Source organism: Elaeis guineensis, chromosome 14, assembly GCF_000442705.2.
Source record: "Elaeis guineensis isolate ETL-2024a chromosome 14, EG11, whole genome shotgun sequence".
Taxonomy (NCBI): Eukaryota; Viridiplantae; Streptophyta; class Magnoliopsida; order Arecales; family Arecaceae; genus Elaeis; species Elaeis guineensis.
This window is the reverse complement of record NC_026006.2, coordinates 65235451-65257146: the sequence shown is the minus strand read 5'-3', so window position 1 is coordinate 65257146 and position 21696 is coordinate 65235451. Positions and strand designations below refer to the sequence as shown.

At 36.2% G+C, this 21696-nt stretch overlaps 2 protein-coding genes and 1 long non-coding RNA gene across 7 annotated transcripts; 2 read left to right on the top strand and 1 right to left on the bottom strand.

Annotated features, from left to right (window-relative positions):
- Positions 1–439: 439 nt before the first annotated feature.
- Positions 440–4162, bottom strand: LOC105057078 (DNA-binding protein S1FA). 5 transcript variants are annotated; one of them, XM_010939528.4, is made up of 3 exons: positions 3970–4162; positions 3693–3757; positions 440–844 (listed from the first exon to the last, which is right to left on the bottom strand). In XM_010939528.4, the coding sequence occupies exons 1-3, from the start codon at positions 4145–4147 to the stop codon at positions 629–631; spliced, it is 459 nt and encodes a 152-aa protein (XP_010937830.2). In that variant the 5' UTR covers positions 4148–4162; the 3' UTR covers positions 440–628. The 5 variants fall into 5 exon arrangements, with proteins under 5 accessions (XP_010937830.2, XP_073104784.1, XP_073104783.1 ...); XM_073248683.1 differs by having other exon boundaries at positions 3693–3761; positions 3970–4054; XM_073248682.1 differs by having other exon boundaries at positions 3693–3761; positions 3848–3996.
- A 2734-nt stretch (positions 4163–6896) lies between these two features.
- LOC109506576 (uncharacterized) lies at positions 6897–11741 on the top strand. The gene is made up of 3 exons (XR_012136648.1): positions 6897–7398; positions 10459–10683; positions 10972–11741. It is a non-coding gene; the product is annotated as an uncharacterized lncRNA (long non-coding RNA).
- Positions 11742–16662: 4921 nt separating this feature from the next.
- On the top strand, positions 16663–20769 carry LOC105057079 (serine carboxypeptidase-like 27). Its single transcript, XM_010939530.4, has 9 exons — positions 16663–17261; positions 17367–17462; positions 17539–17631; positions 17725–17810; positions 17907–18167; positions 18541–18668; positions 18774–18869; positions 20263–20368; positions 20485–20769. The coding sequence occupies exons 1-9, from the start codon at positions 16862–16864 to the stop codon at positions 20629–20631; spliced, it is 1413 nt and encodes a 470-aa protein (XP_010937832.1). The 5' UTR covers positions 16663–16861; the 3' UTR covers positions 20632–20769.
- Positions 20770–21696: the final 927 nt, after the last annotated feature.

The window sequence follows — 21696 nt, the reverse complement described above, 5'->3', positions numbered from 1 at the left end:
TATCCTTCACCAAAATCAAAAAGAAAAGGATATTAACAAAAAGATAAGGATATTAACAGTACATTGAACAGGTCTGTGGCCACAGAACACTAAACAAGCCGTTCGTCAGTAACTAATATTTACCTACACCTTTCAAAACCATAAAAATATTCTACGCAACTTACAGCATGATGTAGCAATGAACAATCGACTTATTGCATATATTAAGGAAATATCCCTAGCTGAAAATTTTGGTGCTACACCATAACCTGAATCTTTTCGTAACAAAAGAGAAATTAATATATGTATGCATGTATTTATGCGTAAGTGATCCCATGCACATTCAGGGTTCAAGCCTCATATCCACACTGCTTACTCGAATGAAAGGAATAAAAGGGGGGCACTGTAATGGCAGTTCATCAAGCACATAGTAATAGCATTCAAACAAGTACTAGCCAAATTGTTCGGTAACTCCAATCTACCTTGATTTCCAATAAAGCATAGTTAATGCCACATGAAATGGTAAACTTTCAGGGTTTCCGAGCTTAACATATAACTAGACCCGAGAGGTAAAATTTTGAAGTATCTGAACATACAACTAAAGTGAGAATCAACGATCAAGATTTCTCTTTTTTTAAGGCACTGCTTTTTACTCTCCTGGAGCGGACACCCCTTGCTTAAGTCTTTCCCTCTTCATCTTCTTTTTGGAGACAGGCTTCTTTTTCTTCATTGGAAGGGTCTTTTGTGCATACATGTACAGAGCATAGTTTCCGACAAGGAAAAACAGCACCAGACCACCAATCACAAGCAAGACCACCAGGCCTGGGTTCAACCCTTTTGTTGCCTCCTCCATAACCAAATTTTCCTGTCAAAAAGTATGATGGCCACCTCATCAGAGAAATGAAGAGCAGATAGAAAGGAATCTTGGAAAATATAAATGCCTGTATTCAAACCACAGCCACAATCATAACTCACTGTTAAATAGATGAAAAATAAACCATATTCAAATTTAGAGCGTGAGAGAGAGAGAGAGAGAGAGAGAGAGAGAGAGAGAGAGAGAGAGAGCACTCAGATAAATGAGATTAGAATGAAAAAGAATGAAGATCAAACATAATAAACCATAAGGATAAGGTATGAAAGGTTCAAATTATATTTCCTTAACTACTTAAAAGTTCACCAGCAACTAAAGGGCAAAAAGGGAAAAGCAAACCAAGTATAGATATTCAATTTCATTAAAGCTGTCGTAAGATAAGGGAAAAATTTAAATAATAAATAATAATGAAATTTCTTCAACACAGCTGTTTCTTCCAAGGTGCAAACAAATGCTTCAAATCAAAGAACTAGTGCACATCACTAATGGCTTTCACACCATTAACATTGACTATTTAGAATACAACTTACAGATGTAAAGCAAAATGATTCAGCAGAATTAAAGCATACAATTCATTATCGCAGTCCCATTCTCATGAAAATGGACATATGCATAACATGGAAAATTGTGGTCAGCAATCGACTAGCTGAATAACAAACAATTATGCACTCAGAAATGAGCATTGATAAAAATATTGCAATCAAGTCTTTGGTTATGACTGTATTTCCAGACAATAATTCTTTCTACCGATGATACAAAGAAAGGCTTTACATCATTGGAATCACCAAGAATGCAGCATTTTTACAACGTTTTCCTGACTAACTGTTGCTGCATCCTGTTGGGCATTCTTGGTAAATTATATACAGACAGAAGGTACGTGGGGAAGGTTCTGATTACAAATAGAAGCTTCTGATTACAAATATCCATGGGACCACAATGCAACAGATAAAAATTGGAGATCTCTAGATGGTTTGGAGATATTTGACTGCCTGCAACCACTATGCTAAAAACTTTCATTTGAAAATGTTCGCGCATGAGATCACCTCTCTCAATAAAAAGGGAAAACAAATGGCTGCATGAACTCAGCACCTGAGCAATTCAACACAAGAAACTTGACTTTGCAATGTCCACATTAGGATAAGGGGTAAAAAGAATTAACCTCTAATGAAATGCACCTTACAAACTGAACCATTAGTTCTCAAACTATCAAATTCACAATATCTCCCTAAATTGCAAGCACATGATTAATAAGTAGTAGCCATGTTGAATGCTGAACAGGCACAACCACATGATCAAGGATGGTATGAAACTGTATTCAAAGAATGCAAATGGTTTTCCAATCAACTCTGATTTAAATTTCAGCCAACTGATACATTCAATACCTAGAATGGGTGTAAAGCATGGTAGCCCTCTTTCTGCTCTCCTCTTCACCCAAAGGAACTATTCTGAACAGTTCTGTTGCAGCTAAAGGGAATTTCCAAGAGGTTTTGTTGAAAGAGGATTTACTGATATGGCTCATTCACAATATGGTACATCATCTAACATAATGCATTATCAAGTTTTAGGTCTAAGTAATGGATATCTTCTTGTTGATGCAGAGGTCTCAGAGTGAAGAATGGAGTTAATGGATTGTGGGGTAGCAAGACCTCTACTCAAGGGTTAGGATCTCCTTAAAGGGATTCGCAAGTCAAATACATTATCTCAAATGTTTCAATTGCATGGAGATTTACCGCAATCTACTATGTGTATGATAACTTTTCAGTGTACTACTTATTCACCTTGGAAACTTTAATAACCAGGACATACAGATTAGAAAGGTTTCTTCGGATGGAGAGGAGGGGAGAGGAAACAGCGGTATGATTTAGGAAAATTTTTGTTCTACCTTTTGAGATGCTTCTTAAATTGCTGGAAAGAGATGGAGTGTAAGTGATGTGATTCCCAGGTGTCAAATGGGATACCAATTTTATTTTCCTTTACTAACACATCTCATTGGAGAGAGAAATACACATATTATTAGAAAGAGAAACAAATCATAAATTCTTTACAACTTGCAAATTTAAAGCCATCTCATCAACCTGCACTGTGGGTTGCAACAAAACTGGTTTGGAATCCAAAGGTCCTCAGGTAAATTAAACTGTCATGCAGTTCTTAGATAGCAAAGTAGCAAGGGTAAAGAAAGAAAAAGAAATAACGAATAGAGGCCACAAGAGCACCACCGAAAAAACCGAAAATCTCAATAATATATGTATGCATGGTGCCCTTGGTATCAATCCAAAGAAAGCATGAAAAGCATTTGACCATAAACCAATGCGCTCATACCCTCCCGCAAAATGTATCTTAGGGCACGACATCTAAAAAAAGAGAGCTTGAAATAGCTAATAACGACATCTTTAAGAAAAATAATTTATCAGTGAGATCAAATTCGGAGAATAACGGTAATAGAAAACAACACCCGCAAGACTATAAGCATAGGAAATGACATAAAACCCACCAATTTAGAATACTTTGGTTCAATAAAGAGAAATCGAAACGGATCCAATAACTAAATTTTACTGTTAACATGATTATGAATGCAAGGGTAATCTGTGCCAAATCATATGACCAATGTCAAGAAAGCTTCGATCATCTAATGGCATTGTTAAAGTTTATATCAGTATTATTAAATTAGATCATCTACAGAATCGAACAGATTATCCTAAAAATAATAATATGAAATCAATGAAATAAAAGCATGACGAATTACAACCGGATCTGGAAAGATCGTTCAAGATCGAGCACGGATCGATCCATGCGGAGAATTAATACAAACAAAAGGATGAAGAAGAAAGATCAAGACTCGTACAGCGCTACCAGAGAACTGCTCGCCCATGGTGCGAGATCCCAGCACGCCGCCCTCCGATCCCTTCACTGCCTTCCGATTTGGACATAAAATTGTTCAGAAATCAATAAATACCGCAGGAAAATATTGGGAAAAATCGAAAAAAGAGAATCCCTAACCAGATCAAAATAAAGAAGCAAGAATCAGAAATCCGTTCGTCCTCGGACCCTCGAATCAAGAACTTTTTTTGGGGGTTGTGGGGGTGTGGAAACAAAGGGAGGAAAGAGGGAGGAGGAAGTACCTTTTAGGCTTTTAGCTCTCGATCTCCGTCCGGTGCACGCGTGTCTTCCTTTTAAGTTCTCATGTTGCCATACCCTTTTATTACTAATACGGTGCCGAGACGCCGTGTCGCATTCTTGCCTTACTAGTGTTTTCTTTTTTCTTTTCTTTTTTTTGGATAAGGCATGCTTTCGGTTCATTGTATTGTATTTGATATGCACGGATAAAATTTATAAATGAAGATAAATTTTGATTGAATTATATTTGTGGGATTACAAGAGAATATTTTTCTTATTATAAATCGTAAGAAGGAGGATGATCTGGTGCCCGGTGAAAGGTGACGAGTTTTTGAGAGCAAAAATGGAGCGATTGATTCCTTCTTGTACCAGTACATCGCTCTTAATATTTTTATATATTTTTTTAAATTAATTACTCGTCTTCTATTTATTACGAATATCCCCATATCTCTCTTGATTCTTTCTTATTTTAAAAAATTTTAAAAATCTGCCATATAAAACTCTGTTTATTACTATAAATAGATATATTGTCAATCTATACATATAAGAAGAAGATATTTTGAGCTTTTTAATTTTTCAAAAGCTTCACATGTAAAATTTTTTAAAAAAATATTAGAATTTTTTACGTATATAACCTCCTAATCATTCAAATTTACATAAATATTCTTTAAAAATTGATATCCGTATATATATCTTTGTAAAATATTTTTTTATATATATACATATATTATCTAATATCATTAAAAATTAATAGTTTAAAATTAAAATGACTAAAATATCCTTATGGATAGATGTGCAAAAAAAAATTTATAAGGATATATATGTAAATAATAATTTTATGAAGATATTCATGTAAATTTGAATATTTGAGAGGGTATACATGCAAAAATTCTCCATAATAATATGCTTCCTCTAATGTATAATAATATATTTTTAAAAAAATATCTAAATCTGATATTAGATAAATAACTTATACATTTGTATAGAATGGATATAGTTGTGGATTTGAACATTATGTCATAACAAGAATTTATAATCTTATTATATTTTATTTTAAAAATTTTTATCGAAAATATCTTTATGAAGTATATAAGATATATCACATTGTTATAAGATTGACATAATAATCCAATCTTGCATAAAAATAAAATATAATATAATATTTAATATATAAAATATTATATAATATTATTATCGTATTGTTATATTATATAATATGTTACTACATTGTAGAGTAAGAGGATCTAAATCCATCTAGATAAAATAGATAAAAATTAAATTAAAATTTTTTGTGTGTACATTGTTCTAGACATTCGAATTTGCATGAATATCTTCATGAAATTACTATTTGTATATATACTTTTATAATTTTTTTCACATCTATCCATAAAGATATTTTAGTCATTTAAATTTTAAACCATTATTTTTTAACAATATTAAATGATGTGGGTACATATACAAAAAATAATAAAAAAAAAGAATATACATGCAAAATAAATTTTTTGTGAGGATATATATATAAATATCAATTTTAAAAAGATATTCATATAAATTTGAATATTTATGAGGATATATATACCAAAAACCTAAAAGATTAATAGGTGATTTTATCTTAAAGATTTTTTACTAAATTTTAGAAATCTTTCAATTAAAGTTTTATTTATTACTCTAAATAGATATCTATTCAGTTTATGCAATGGGGAAGACGAAGGTATTTGAAGCTTCCTAATTTTCTTAAAATATTCATATACAAAATTTTATAGGAAAAGATTAATTGATGGTTTTATTTTAAGAGTTTGTTGCTGCATGAAAAATATGCTTTTCCTATATATGCTTGGCAATATTTGTTATGCACAATTGGCAATAACATATGCAATCCATGCTGAAAAGATTAATTTTGATATTATGTTATATTGATTTTTCCATATCTCCCATTTTATTGAAGAAATTAATACTATGGCCCAGCCCACTCAAATATTGCCCAATGGGTGGCCGAAACATGCGGACATTATCCAATACTTGTGGCCCAATTTGTGTCCATTGGTACGTCGCAAATATTTATTGACTGATCCTAAATTTTGTGTCGGTGGTTTCAAATAGGATATGTAAATCTTACTTATTTTTTAATTTTACGGTACAAAATTTACTTGCTTTTTAATTCCACAAAACTTACCATTTATATATTATCAACAAGACACAAATTTTAGGTAAGCGTATATATTAGGCCTACCCCAACATTGAGAAAAATCAGTTATCGTTTAGGTAGAGATGGCAATTGGATGGAGTTGTACCTGATGCAATTTGGGTCGGATATAAGATTGATCAAAGATCAATCAACCCAAATCTAATATATTTATTAAATAGGTCAAAAATCTAGATCCAATTCTAGCCATTGTATTAAATAAGTAATTTAGCCGAACTTGCAGCAGGGTGACTCAAGTTAAATGGATTAAACAGCTAAGCATTATTGTCCCTAAGTTCGGATGAGTTTATATCCAAATCTAATTAAGATCTTGGAAACAAATTATACATGATCATGTAGAGAAATCATGATGGACCACTTGTCGCTCATATAAGAGGCTATATATGAGTGATTATCGCAAGAATCAACTTACTAAAAGGAAGTTATTTGTAAAAATAATCATCCAAAGGAAGTTATTTGTGCATAGGAACTACTAAAGTCATTTGCTACAAATAACTTCCTCTTTTCTTGATAAAGGTAGAAGACTTCATTCGAGTCTCCTCTCCAACATGCTTGATATTACAACAATACTACTAGACGTTAGTCACCTTCTATCTTAAATTACATATCCTATAGAGTGTTTGGTTGTTGGACCCCTATTTAGGATTTTAGGAACAAAAGCCTTTCTCAATGGCTTTTAAGGTGGTCTGTTCCCAATAAGCCATTGAGAAAGGCCTTTCCCAAGGCCTTCAACTCTCTGAATACTGAGATTACGGATGCCAAAAATATATTCTTTCTATTGATGAATTCTAATTCTGAGAAGAGATCGGGGCCCCAGGAGATGGACATAGTCGAACCGTTAGTGTTTGCTGCTAAATCTATAGGGCCAACCATAGTCAAAAGAAAACAAAAGAGATCTCCTACTAAATCATCATCTGCCCAAGGATCTCTTGGTAAAGCTTCCCCCCCCCCCCCCCCCCACATGCCAAAGATTTAGTAGACGATCTATAGTCTACTAATCCTGAGGATGCCCAGTTTGGGATGCCGGGCGGTTCTTCTAAGCAACATGGAACTATCATGAAAGTATGAAAGTAAGTGGATAAGCTTGGCGATCAGCAAGCCTGGCCGGAAGGAGCCAAAAACAATTCCTCTGCACCGGTACTATTACAAATTGATAAGGCTCCTGCTTTAATGAACCATGTACAATATTCTCATGAGTTGGTAATGCATCAACTTCAGGCCATATTAACAGGTATTAAAGCTTTAACTGACCCTCATGTGGATGCAGTGCCTGATCGGATGATGTGTCTGATCATTCCAAATCTAATGTAACTTCCCCTTCCTCATGAAGCTTTTAGCTTGGAATTGTAGGGGGGGCTTCGAAGTCTTTCTTTGCAAATTATGTAAAGTCTCTTATTCGGATCTATCGACCCGATATACTTTGTTTATTAGAAACTTGTCTTGAACATCTTGATCAATATCGGGTTGTTCGTTTTTTGGATCCTAGGTGGGAGTGCTATACTATTCCTACTGTTAGGTTTTCAAAAGGGATTCTTATAGTATGGCGCAAAAATTTAAGAAATATTAATTTCATGCATGCCAATAGACAAGTTATTTTTGGGATAATATCTATTCCTGATTAACCAACTTGGATTTTAGATGTTGTTTATGCAAGTACATCTTTGGATATGAGGTGTCAAGTCTGATCTCAAGTGAATCAAGTTTTGGGCATTCATTCTCCAATGCTTCTTGTTGGGAATTTCAATTGTATTCTTCACTCTGATGATAAGCAAGGAAGATAACCTTTTAAACTTCATCGAAAGGTTCGAAATTTTAGAGCCTTTATTAGGACAAATGGATTTATTGATCTAGGATTTAGGGGTCCTAATTTACATGGTGTAATAATCAGTATGGCTTGGCTAGGGTCTAGGAGAAGTTGGATCGAGCCTTTGTATCTGGTTCGTGGTTAGATCATTATTTTGAATCAACTATTTTATATCTTGCTTGATTTGCTTCTGATCATTATCTCTTACTAATACTTATAATTGACAAGATTAGTAGAGGTCTCATTCCCTTTTGTTTGAAAAATTTTTGGATGACTTATGCTGGGATTGTAGATGTGGTTCAGCAAGCTTGGCAATGTCAAAATCGCTGCTCACCGGAAATGAAGTTATCTTTATTGCTTGCTAATGTTCATAGAGTGATTCATCTCTAGAAATGAAGGATTGGGAATATATTTACTCGAGCCAACCAGCTCTATAACCAGATTTATGATTTGCAGATGCAGGAGGCCCAACGTGGTGGTTTGTCTAAACAAATGCATTTACATCTGTTGCATCTTTTAGAAGAGTACCATAAAATGCTTCAAAGACAAAAGATTCTATGGCAACAGAAGTCTTGTCAATGTTGGTTGAGGGAGAAAGACTCTAATACTAAATTTTTTTCATCAAGCTACAATATTTCGGAAGAAGACTAATCGAATTCACAGTATTTGTAATAATGATGGTGTGGTAGTCACTGATGAGAATCAGATCACTGATATTTTAGCCTCTCATTTTATCTACCCAAGGTCCGTAGATCAGAATCTTGAGGCTCTTCAGACTCCTTTCTTATCTCCTATGATTACTAATCTATAGAATGATGATCTTATAGCTGACATGTCCGATGATGAGGTTGAGCAGATGGTTAGATCCTTGCATCTTGATAAGAAACCTGGCCCTGATGGATTTCCCCCTCTATTTTTTCAATACTTGGCAAATCATCAAGTCAGAGGTTCTACATGCCGTTAAAGATTTTTTTGTAACTTTTTCTATACCTCAATCTTGAAAACAAACCTATATTACTCTTATCCCCAAGAAGGCTTATCCTACCAGTGTTATACATTATCGACCTATCAGTTTGTGCACTACTCTGTATAAAATTGTTGCCAAAGTATTGGTCAATTGCCTTAAGGCTACTCTTCCAAATCTCATCTCTAAAGAGCAAGGGGCTTTTGTGCCTGGCATGTCTATTATTAATAATATTCTACTTGCTTAAGAAGTGCTGCATTCAATTGTCAGAGCACCATGTTCTAAAAGTTTAATGATGATCAAATTGGATATATAAAAAGCTTATGATAGGGTTCATTGGCAATTTCTCTTTCGACTCCTTCAGTTTTTTGGCTTCCATTTTAAGTTCATGAGGTGGGTCCAACTTATGTATCTCATCCTCAGTTTTCTTTACTGATTAATGATTCTCCTTTGGAGTGGTTCGTCGGATCTCGGGATCTTCGACAAAGGTGTCCATTATCTCCTTACCTATTCATCTTATATGTCGAAAGATTCTCTAAGTTTTTACATTGTGCTGTGCAATCTCATATTCTAAAAGCATATTGACCGTGAAATGGACTTTCTATTTTTCATATTTTTTATGTAGATGATTACTTTTTTGTGGCCAAAGCAATGGTTAAGGACATTATTTGCCTTGCCGCTATTACTGATACTTATTGTATGTTCTCTGATCAGGCTGTTAATTTTTTTAAATCTTGCATCACTTTTAGCCCATCTACCCCTCCCGCTATCAAATCATCTATACTATAGCCGTTAAACATGCCGGTCAGGACTTTACCCTGGATCTATCTTGGTACCCCAGTTGCTTGTACTTCATTATCTCTCACTGATTATAAAATGGCCGATTGGAAATGGAAACACTTTATCATTTGCTGGCCATTTAGTTCTTCTACAGTCTGTACTATCATCTTTGCCTCTTCATATTTTATCTTCCACTCATGTTCCATCGTATATCGTTTCGACGATTGAAAAGTAGTTTAAGTCTTTCTTATGGGGTCATACATCTGAAACTAGGGATTTTCATTCCATTGCTTAGAATAAGGTGTGCATGTAAAGAATCAAGGAGGTTTGGGACTTTTTTCCTTGACCACTAGAAGGCAGCAATCTGTTTGTAAGTTGGCAGCTCAATTGTTGTTGAATCCACAGTCTCCGTGGGCTCAATTGATTCAGGCTAAATATAATTTTGCGTGGCTCCTGGATATCTTATCATAAGCCGATAAAGGCTTCTATTGTTTGGTCTAAAATTTATAAAGTGGAACCTCAGGTTCAATTCCAAATTCAGTGGATGGGGGCTCAGGTGTTAACATTAATGTTTATACAGATCCTGATCTCTAATTTATCCTTGTTGGCCTGGCCTACATTTCTCAATATTGAAATGCAGGACATGAATCTTTGTGTTACTGATCTAATTAATTTAGATAGAACTTGGAATTTAAATCGTATTGCCTCACTTTTTTCTTCTGAAATGATGTCCCTTATTACAGATATCCCACTCTCTCAGGGTGCATGGGCTGATCAGCGGGTGTTGGCACACATGAAACTCCCTACAGTTTCACTGGCTGATATGTATCCTTTGGTTCACAGTCATCTCCATATCAGCATTCTTCATCATTTCATTGGATTTGCCAGTTGCAGGTCCCTCCCCGCGTCAAAATATTCTGTTGGCAGCTGCGATGGAAAAAATTACCTACCAAGGAATTGCTTATTCGGTATTCTATCATTCCTTCCCATGCCTACTCATGTGATGTTTGCCCAAGTGTGCTTGAAGATTGCTCTCATGTCTTAATTTTTGTGCTTTGGCTAAAGAAGCATGGTCACTTCTTGGGCATATGTTCCAAGTGCAGATTTCTTTCTTGGATTTGCTAGCCTGGTTCCATTTTATGGAGCAGGCTCAGATGGATCCAAGATATAAAGCGATTGTTGCTTGCCTTGCATGGTCATTGTGGATACACCGCAATGATTGCGTATTTAATCAAATTGAAGTCTTTGCAATCCAGGTTGTTCAGAAAGCACTAAGGGGGGGATCATTCATTCACTTATCTGTTCCTCATGCTGAATTGTTAGCCGCTTGGCTTGGTGTTAAGACAGCTATGCTGGACCTTCATATTACTAAATTTATATTGGAAGGTGACTCGATCACTGTCATTAATTGGCTTAAATCTCAGCATAGATCATCTGCACGGCACATTCCATTCTTCCAAGATCTTCAAATGTGGTTACATTCTGCTACATATGTTACAATTTTGCATGTATTTGAGAAGTCAATCAACTCGCAGATCATATGGCTGCGGATGCATTGCAGGGAGTTTTTATAGACCTTGGATGTTGACCTGGATGTTAAAACCAAATTAATCCTTAATGCTGATGCCTATGGAGTACAGTATCATCGGCCATAGTTCATTTAATCTCCTTTTCTTCACTTGTATTGTTGGTCTATGCTTTATGTGCCTGAAATTGGTAAAAAAGGCTCAATTTTTATGCTACCTTAACATTTTATTTGAATGTTTCTTCAGCGGAAGAATGAGCAAGTCTTGGTTACTACCATTATTATCCTTTTGAAGCTGTTTCATTGTATCAATTTTATTCAACTGTCAATCTGTCACTCATACCCTGCTGGTTATTTTGCTCTTTCCACTGAGCACAGTTTGCAAGCTATGGTCTCAAAATATGCCAGAGAAAACATAGATGTGCTTCAGATTGTGTTTCTTATATTTCAAAAGAAGAAATTTACTTTTCAGCTGTGCAGGTCATCCAATCTGACTATTCATTTCAGGCATTTGCGTCTCTTCATATACCTTCTGTATCTGAAGTTATCAAGGCTCAAATCTTCATTGATGGATATGCTGATACATCAACATCTTACTGGTGTTCCTGTTTTGATTTCAACCGGCATCAACATATACAAGTTTCTGAAACAGCAAAGACAACTTTGGTGTTAAAAGACTGGTTATACTTTTCCTGTTACATTGATACTTTGCTGGATCTTCACTCCTTTTGTTTTTTTCCATCACTTTTTTGAAGAACAGTGTGTTGGTTCATGTAAGATTTGTGTGTTCCAGATGGTTTTGGGTTGGTTAGTCTTTGTAGGTGATCTCTCATACTCCTGTAATCTTTTCAGTTTTCTTAATGCATAGCTGCAGGCTCCCAGTTTACCCAAAAAAAAAAAAAAAAGACTTTCCAACTATGAATATACATGGCCTAAATTATGCCCATGGATAAAGAATTCAACCTCTTCACACATGGACAAGGGGCAGTCCATGGTGTGGAGATTCAATATAGTCGCACACAAATGTCCATAAAGTGGTGGTTCAACCTATTGTCATATAGAGGTCGACGAACCCATGAAGCGAACATATGGACAGACCTAATAATCTATTAATTAAGGTTAAACATCAAATTTGGCTAATAGTGTCCTACATCAAAGCACACTGTTACGTTATAATTCAAAGCAAATGGAAGTTTTGTGAGGACACACCTTCTGCAACTTTTGCACAGAAATAATTGATAATAACCAACGTTCTAGTAATTTGAATTTACCTCTGTCACCTCTGATACAATGTATAACATTACAAGCTAATTTATCTGACCTCCAGTGGTAAGCATGGTGACTTGTAGGCCATTTCAAATGAAGCTCTATACCTGAAACTACTAACTTAATGCGACCCGGAATAATGGGACGCACTGGATTCAAGAAGACAATGTTGTGACCAATCCGGGATATGGAATGAGGGTTGTCTCGCTCCCTAAGAATGAAGGCTTCCCTTGCTGTTGGACATGGGGTTAGCCTCTTTAAGCCATAACAGCTGAGCCACTTGTTCCATGTTCACCTTACCCAACGAAACATGAGCGGACCCAAGAAGGCTCTAATCTCTACCTGGAGGAAAAAAGGGCAGTGGGTTAGCACGGCGAGAAGACCGACCGTAAAATCTAATCTCATATATAAGTGATGTCGGGTTGTCTCTGATTTGAAAAATAACTTAAACAAATGCATGGCATCTCTTGATCCTTCTCTATGAAAAGATAATGTGTTGGTTTGTTTAGTTATTTAAGCCATAGAGGGCCACGGCAAAGAAACTACCAAGTAAATTTATAGGTTTTCTTTATATACCAAGGCAAAAAAAAAATCTCTGCTTGATAGAAATAGTGGTGAAAGCGAGACGGTGGCCGCAAAGAGTTTGAGCAGGGTTCGTGATTAGAGACTTAGGCTCTATGATAATGATTAGATGCATTATGAGACGGCATCAATGATGGATGGACCCTCGATTGCTCAAGATATTTGAAGTATGGTAGAAAGTTGCACATCCTTTCAAGCTACATATGTTATCGGGGAGATGAATAGTGCTGCAGATTGAACATTTTCTATGTGGCCGAATATTTAGATGGATTCTTTAATTCTTTTGGATGAATCATGATACCATTCTTTCTTCTCTTTGTGATAGTTTAGTTTTTGATTTTATTGGATATATTCCTATTAGCAGACCAGATTGCTTTCTATGTGGCCGACTATTTAGATGAATTCTTTTGGATGAACCACGATATCACTCTTTCTCTTTGTGATAGTTTATTTCTTGATTTTATTGGATACATTCCTATTAGCAGACCAGATCGTTTTCTATATGGCCGAATATTTGGATGGATTCTTTTGGATGAATCATGATACCATTCCTCTTCTCTTTATGATAGTTTTTTTTTTTTTAATTTTATTGGATAATTCTTATTAAGATAGTACAATTTTTTTGCCTCATCAAAAAAAATTCTTTTAAAAAAAGAGAGGCTATGTTATTGTTTTAAAGACATATATGTTCAATGGCGAGTTACTCGCCCATCATTATGCGTGGGTTTTGTTGGGAACAACACGCATGGCTTTGGTCCAACAAGGAACGCCATGAAAATGCCAAATTTGTGGTCGTCAATAATGTTATTTTGGTCGCAAGTCGCAAAGAATCAGAGGCATCGAGTGAAGACAAGAAAGAATGGATGGCGTGACGTCCATGATTGAATCTATTTACGGGAAACGGATAACCAGAAACCTATTGTCGACCCTCTTATTTATTAGATTTCTAATTTCTTAATGAACATGTCATTCAACAATGAGAATCTGTGGATAATTATGTTTTCATGTGTTTCTTTTGAAGGACAAAAATCCTCTGATTCTTCTTTCTTTTTTCTTTCTCTGTTTTTTTTTTTAATTTTTTTATGAGTTTTTGTGAAGCAGCTATATTATATATTTTGGCATGTTTCATATGCACCCGTGCACAAATTGTGTAGATTTTGCACCCCTCATGTATTATATATAGATGAAGTGTTGCTAGAATACTGTTTAGAAATTACTATTTCTATTTAATAATAAAATAAATTAAATTTTTTTTTTACAAAATCTTAACAATTAGTTGATTGTTTTGGATTGAGGCACATATTGTCTAAAAATGCAATTCGCCCCTAAATGTGGGATCATAATAATTTTGTCCCAAAAATACAACAATCCAATTCAACCCGATCCTTTTCTAATGAACACAATTGCAAGGAGGCTTGATCAGAATGACTTCTTAAAGTCATTATCTAAAAAATAAAGAAAAAAATAAAAAAAATTAAAAAAATAGTACCCTGAAAAGTCTCCATCTTCGAAAGCAATATGATGTGAGAGATAGAATATCAAAGGGAGTGGATATGATGTGAGTTCAGATGATCGAGATAATATAATGGTTCTAAAGATACATGATATTTCGGATCTATTTAGAAACTTATGTTTTCTTCTAAAAAATCATTGACATCCAGCAAAAAGTATTTAAAAGTATTTAAAAATATTTAAATAAACTAAAATTTAGAGGATAAGATTGGTTTCTTTAAAAATATCTTTTTCGAACTAAAACGCCAACCCAAAGTGCAAGCTCTATTTAGAAACAATAACCCCTTGTATGGTTGTAAAAGAAATCCTATATTTAGTCCAAATCTTATAAGGAGACAGAATACCATTCACAGGGATATAACTGGGATGGAACAACCAACAAGAGTCAAAGTCGAAATGTTGTTAGGCACAAGGGATTCCTTGTTCTCCTTCTAGTAAATCACATAAGTAAGACATGCCGTCACTCCAAGAAATTGATCAACATGGAAGAGTGCAGGAGATCTCGAGTCATGCACAAAGATGCATGAATTAGTTCCGTTGGAACGTTCAACACAATAATGATATGGTCAATAAGATGACAACATTGTTAGGTGGAGCCATGCACATCAACTATTGCTTCAACATAGCAGTTTAACGTGGGTGGAGGACCTTGCTACTTCAAAGCTTCAGATATCGTGTGTTTTGCATTTTTCCTCGGTGGATTTTGCATAATAAAAAATTATTTAGTTATTGATTCAATAAATTCGTACCAGCCGTTTTGAGTTTATATATTGCTTGTCTCATACTTAGAATCGAGTGCCAAACTATCTAGGAATTTCTAAATATATAGCATTCTACCAAAAGGTAAATAAATCTGATCTTTTCTTGGAAAATCAATGATCTTGAGAAATTTTTAATGCAAAATTTACTTTATGTTAGAGCATTGTAAGGTCAAAGGTTCAAAAAAATGAAATATATTTATCTACCCTGAAACTTTTTGGTCCACACAAAATAAAGAAAGTAAAAAAGCTCCAAGTTGCTCCTATTTATAAAATATTTTATTATTGCAAGAGTTTTTTTTTTTGACTTTCTTGCTCATGATACTGAGTGCCGAAGAAGATGTTGATCTAATGGTTGATGAAAATCATATGCAACTTGTGTCGAATAATGAATTGGTATTGGATGATCCAGCAATCAAACCACAGTACATATTACCTCAAAATTAGAATAGTCAAAATGCGAAAATAACATAAGAGCAAAACTATGCCAACTCCAAAACTTCAATGTAAAATGCCGCAATCAATGGCACACTTGATGGTATCAATTCAAAGGTAATAACAAGAATACGCAGTATCCGCCGAGTGCAATTAACTTTTCTAGCGATATTTTTTAGTTATTCAAATATTTTTGATTCCATGAGATGCTGAAACCTTATAAAAAACCCTCCAACAAACGTAGCCAGCCTGCCTAAAATTTTTGGGCACATGCATGACAGCAATTCTATATCCAGGTGCAAGGCTTTCTCCCCCCCCCCCCCCTCTGCATGGCAGGTGAAATGGGGGAACTCAATGCATGTAGATGAGCTGGTGATCAATAGGCTCCAACAAGACATTGACTCCGGACTTGAAATATTAAAAACTCGTTCAAACGCCGAAAAAATTCCGTCATCCCCCGCCACTCACGCCACGCCAACTCAGGCCGGCACCGCAACGCAATCAAGTTTGACCGTATGTTAACCTCACCCTACGCATTATTATTCCCCCCCCCCCCCCCCCCATCAACCAACGCGGGACCACGAGATCCAAATGCTGTTTAACGTCACCCATATTTTTTTCCATTCTCAAGCTCTCCAAAAGCCGCCTCCTTTGTTCCTATTCTCAACCGCTCCATTATACCATTCCCACCCACGTCGCTCTCCTTCCTCTGCTTTCATTTTTTTCATCGTTCTTCTTATCATTGTTCTACGTCCACCCACTCCTCAGTCAATGCCCAGCCCCATGTGCTCCTGGCCTTTTAAAGGAAAAAAAAAAAAAAAAAACAAGAAGAAGAAGAAGAAGAAGAAGAAGGATAGAAGAAAATCTACGCCACTACTCTTCTTACTGCGGCTAAGTAAAAATTCTGTGGATCACTGATTGCATCTTGTGTTCGTGTTTCCACTCGAATTGCCGACTGCCTTCTATGGGCCCTACTGGCCTCGTCTCTTCTTCTTCCTCCCCTTTTAGGAGGATCAACAGTCCTCGGGAGTCGGAGAGTTGGCGGATCGGAGGGAGGCAAAAGGGCCAATGGGGGGCTTTTCCTTGTACTTGTTGCCCTCCTCCCTCGTCTCCTCCACTGTTTCTTTATGCTTCTTCTTATCATTGGCTTTGGTGCTGAATTATGGGGTGGTCGGTGGTTTGGCGGCTAGCCAGGCGAGTGACCGGATCACCTGGCTACCAGGCCAGCCCCCCGTGGGATTCTCCCAGTACTCTGGCTATGTTACGGTGAATGCCAGCGCCGGCCGGGCGCTGTTCTATTGGTTAATCGAGGCGCCGCCGGCCGCCCAGCCTGCGCCACTCATCCTCTGGCTCAATGGCGGGCCGGGTTGCTCTTCTGTAGCCTACGGTGCTTCGGAGGAGCTCGGTCCCTTCCGCATCCACCCGGATGGAAAGACCCTCTTCCTGAATCCGTATGCTTGGAACAGTGGTAAATTTCTGAAAGATGTGATTTTTATGCGTATGTGTGGTCTGAATTCGTGTAAAAAAAAATCTCTCCTTTTTGGGTTTTTCTGATTCGATGGGGTGTCGGCAGTGGCCAATTTGCTCTTCTTGGAGTCCCCGGCTGGTGTGGGCTTCTCCTATTCCAATACCTCGTCGGATCTTTACACTGCTGGAGACCAGAGAACAGGTTTGACATTCCTTCTTGTGTACATTGAAAGAATGATTCTGAGGTCATTAGTTAAAGCTTTTACTTTTCTTTGCAGCTATGGATGCATACAATTTTCTTGTGAATTGGTTTGAGAGGTTCCCCCAATACAAATATCGGGATTTCTACATCACTGGAGAAAGCTACGCAGGTGTTCTGTCACTGACAAATGCCTTGACCTAGTCTTTTTTGCTTCATTTAAAGCCATGCATTCTTGCTTATCTCTATCTAATTTCTCTTTCAGGGCACTACGTTCCTCAATTATCTCAAATAGTGTATAGGAAGAACAAGGGCTTTCAGAATCCCATCATTAATTTCAAGGGGTTCCTGGTAAACTTTGGAAACCTTACGCTAATTTATCCACCTGCTTCTGCTGCTTCTTGCAATCAGTTTTGACAATTTCATTATTTTGGATCATGGATGAAGGTTGGTAATGGTGTTACTGATGATTACCATGATTTTGTTGGCACCTTTGAGTATTGGTGGACCCATGGCCTGATATCTGATGACACTTATCGTGATCTGAGGGTCATCTGTGACCTTCAATCCTCACAACACCCTTCAGCAGATTGTATGAAGGTTCTTGAAGCTGCTTCTAACGAGATGGGAAACATCGACCCGTACAGTATCTACACAAGGCCTTGCAATGACGCTACTACTCTTAAGCGCAAATTAAGGGGTCATTATGTGAGCACTTTGGTCCCCATTTCTTTTTAACCTTAAGCACTTTCTGAGGAGTTTCTTTAACCCATTTTCGTTTGTTTCTCATTAAAATTTTCCCATTCCTTTGCCGTGTGATACTATGTCACTAGGCGACATCAATATGGCCAACCTATCAGGAGAAAAAAATGAATTTGGCTACCAAGTTTTATTGATCTTGTGATTCCTTTGACACAGACACACACACACACACACAAAAAAAGAGTAAAAATGCTCAAAGCTATGCCTTTCAGCATACCATTTGACTTCGGTCTGAGTCAATTTGAGTTGTTTAAGATGACAAACATTTTATTTCACTTCAATTTTGGCCTACATCTTATAATATGTTATTCAAACTCAGCCTTGGATGTCCAGAGCTTATGATCCCTGTACTGAAAATTATGCCAATGTGTACTATAACCGTCCTGAGGTGCAGAAGGCACTCCATGCCAATGTTACCGGTATACCTTATCCTTGGGATACATGCAGGTTTGTTAGATATAATTGAATTTAACTTTTCTTTCAGTACTTCATGAATTCAAGAAGCTTTCTTTACTAAGCTGTACGTTTTCTTTCCTGTTGACCATATGGCAGCAATATTGTTGGGAAATACTGGACAGATTCTCCTAGATCCATGCTTCCTATATATCGTGAACTTATTGCAGCTGGCCTAAGGATATGGGTGTTCAGGTACCTTTTGTTCTCATTCATACATACATATACAGGTATACACATACAGATAGGTTAATTTGGAAACAGATTCCTCAAGTTGGATGGATGGGGCAAGTCATGCCTCAGGATTTTCAAAGCAATCTACAGCTGTTCATATGAAATTTTGCTAAGGAGCCGCCCTTAATAAGGTTTTTATATAGGCTGGATGAGGAGGAACTGTTTCTGAGTTGTGTTAAATTTCATCTAAATTGGACTGCATTAGCTTTTTGCTGAGGATGAGACTAATAGATAATCTTCTGCTGTAGTGTTCCCTGTTAGAAGAATCAAACCTTGTGGGATATGGTACTGATGTATTCTACCTAGAAAGAGTAACCCATGCTTTTGATTCAAAAGGAATGGAACTCGTTGAGTACATGGAGATGTCAATGCTTCTATCTAATATTTACAAGTTTAATATTAATCATTGGCACTGAAAGTACCTGTTCTCATGAAGCACAATGCCCAAGAATTCAGTACACTGAAAACACAGATTTAAAGCTTGGATTAGTTATAAATTAACAAAATTTTGGAACAGGAAGAAAATGAAGAAAAATATTTAAAAGAAAAAGGTGTTTCAGAAAATATGGAAATGACACATAAATATAATATGAAGTCAGTCTCTCAATACATACAATTCCACCTTTCTGCATGTGACAGTAAAATACAAGTAGTTACCCATTTTTTTCTGAGGATTTGTTGATAACAGGATTAAGATGTAAACAGAGACTAATAGTACATAAAAAAACAAGTTCAGGAAATAATATTATGAATAGCTAGAAAAATGGATGCATAACAAACAAAACTTGAGGATCCCAACTGACCAAGTTGGTAAAGTTTCTTGTGTAGATACAAGAGTTATGGATTTTATCCCACTGTCACATTTCTATTTATTGGAGCTTCCGCTGATCCTAGTTCTTTTTTGCCAAAAGGAAAAAGAAAACCGATTGGTCAATATAAGAAATATTTGCCCATTATGGACAAAATCTTTTGGTCTTAGTTGTTTTGCAAATCTTAAAAAACCTTTCAAGTACATCAATATAAGTTAATTTAATCCCGGCATACATTAGTATTCCATAAGCTGCATTTACATAAATTTATCAGGAGATTGCATAATTAGATAATGAGTATGCAAATGGAACCTAAAATTGCAAATAACAAATAAAGCAAGCAATAGCATGAAAATCTGAAGCAACTAATACAACTAATAGCATGAAAATTTAAACAAATAGGAGATACGTCAGATGGTCTGTCCTCGGTGAGAAAGAACCTGGAAGATTGTACCATAATTTTTCATATTTATTTTATTTCTTGTTGACCACTGCCATTTTGAGTCCTGTTTTTCTCTTAAATTGCAATTGCATCTGTTTGGCAGTGGAGACACTGATTCTGTAGTACCCCTGACTGCGACAAGATATTCAATCGATGCTCTCAACCTTTCAACTGTCATCAGCTGGTATGCTTGGTATGACCAAGGAATGGTGAGTCTAACAATCTACTTGTCAGATGTTGCCATGCTATTGATTAAGCTACAGACGTCCATTTTTCAGATATTTGACCAATACCTTTTATCTCCTTTCCCTTTGCTATGTACTAGGTCGGTGGATGGACTCAAGTTTACAAGGGCCTGACCTTTGTGACTGTCAGAGGAGCAGGCCATGAGGTTCCTCTCCATCGCCCTCGACAAGCTCTTGTACTGTTCAAACATTTCTTACAAAACAGGCCCATGCCAGCTGAAACCTAAGAAGCAATCAATTGAAGCAGGAGGACAACAGAAGCTTCAAAGCAGCATGAACATTCATTTCCACCAAGTGCCCACCTTTGGTGCTTGGTGAAATTTATATCATCTTTTATCAGCCTTCAATTTATTGTTTAATTTCCATATAGTATCTTCCAGCATATTTGTATTTTTAGCAGCCATTTTTATAAGTATGTCAAGAAAGTCTGGACAATAACAAGGAATGAGGAGTCTAGTGCAACTGTGCATATTTCTGTAGCTGGACAATAACAAAAGACAAGGAGGCTAATGCAACTGTGCATACTTCTGTATTTATCAGCTAAGAATTAATGAAGGTCTACTTGTCTTTCAATTGGTTATTGGAGTTCACAGAATGTCCTCCTCATAGCTATAGCATTGTTGGCAAGTATGAATTCTATATTCTTTTTGTAGAGGATCTCATGATTAGATGACTAAAATCTTAAAAGTCATCAATTAGAATGTCATTCCATGTCTTTTAACTATCATGCTGCACTAGACCAGATAAAAATCCATTTCATTTTGCAATGCATTATAAGTAATCATGTTTATCAACCTGAATTTATTGTATCGGGTCCATGCACCAATCCATTGCCATGGTGAAGACTTTTTAAGACCATGATTCGTTGCCATTAAGAAGATTCTTTAGGGCAACGATTCATGATTCTATACCTGGCTTATTTTCACTGTAGTACAGTACTAAATTTGATAATATGAACCAATCGTACCATCTTGCTCTTGGCGGAAAATACCTTCGCAGAATTTAATTTAAGCTGGGGTTGACTGCGCTGCATGCTTTGTGAAGCAGTTTAATTGCAATAAAAAGAAGAGAGAGAGGAGAAGTCTGATGCCCATTACTGTACTTCGACAAAGCCATTAAGCTCGCCGTTTACATGGCTTCAGGAAAGTGGATGCTTGCAGGCAAATTGGTGACAGAGCGCTAAAAAAAACTCTATTGCAATACTAACTCTGGTTAGGGTATAAAATTTTGAAAAAAAAAAAAAAAAACTTGTGCTCAGTTTTATCTGGTCCTCGCATGCAGCCTACCGGCTG

Coding starts and splice junctions, on each gene's coding strand:
- LOC105057078 (XM_010939528.4), bottom strand. CDS start 4,147: ATGAACCGAAAGCATGCCTTATCCAAAAAAAAGAAAAGAAAAAAGAAA. Junction 3,758..3,969: donor GAGAGCTAAAAGCCTAAAAG/GTACTTCCTCCT, acceptor ATCGGAAGGCAG/TGAAGGGATCGGAGGGCGGC. Junction 845..3,692: donor AGCAGTTCTCTGGTAGCGCT/GTACGAGTCTTG, acceptor ACTTTTTGACAG/GAAAATTTGGTTATGGAGGA.
- LOC105057079 (XM_010939530.4), top strand. CDS start 16,862: ATGGGGGGCTTTTCCTTGTACTTGTTGCCCTCCTCCCTCGTCTCCTCC. Junction 17,262..17,366: donor TCCGTATGCTTGGAACAGTG/GTAAATTTCTGA, acceptor GGGTGTCGGCAG/TGGCCAATTTGCTCTTCTTG. Junction 18,669..18,773: donor TATCCTTGGGATACATGCAG/GTTTGTTAGATA, acceptor ACCATATGGCAG/CAATATTGTTGGGAAATACT.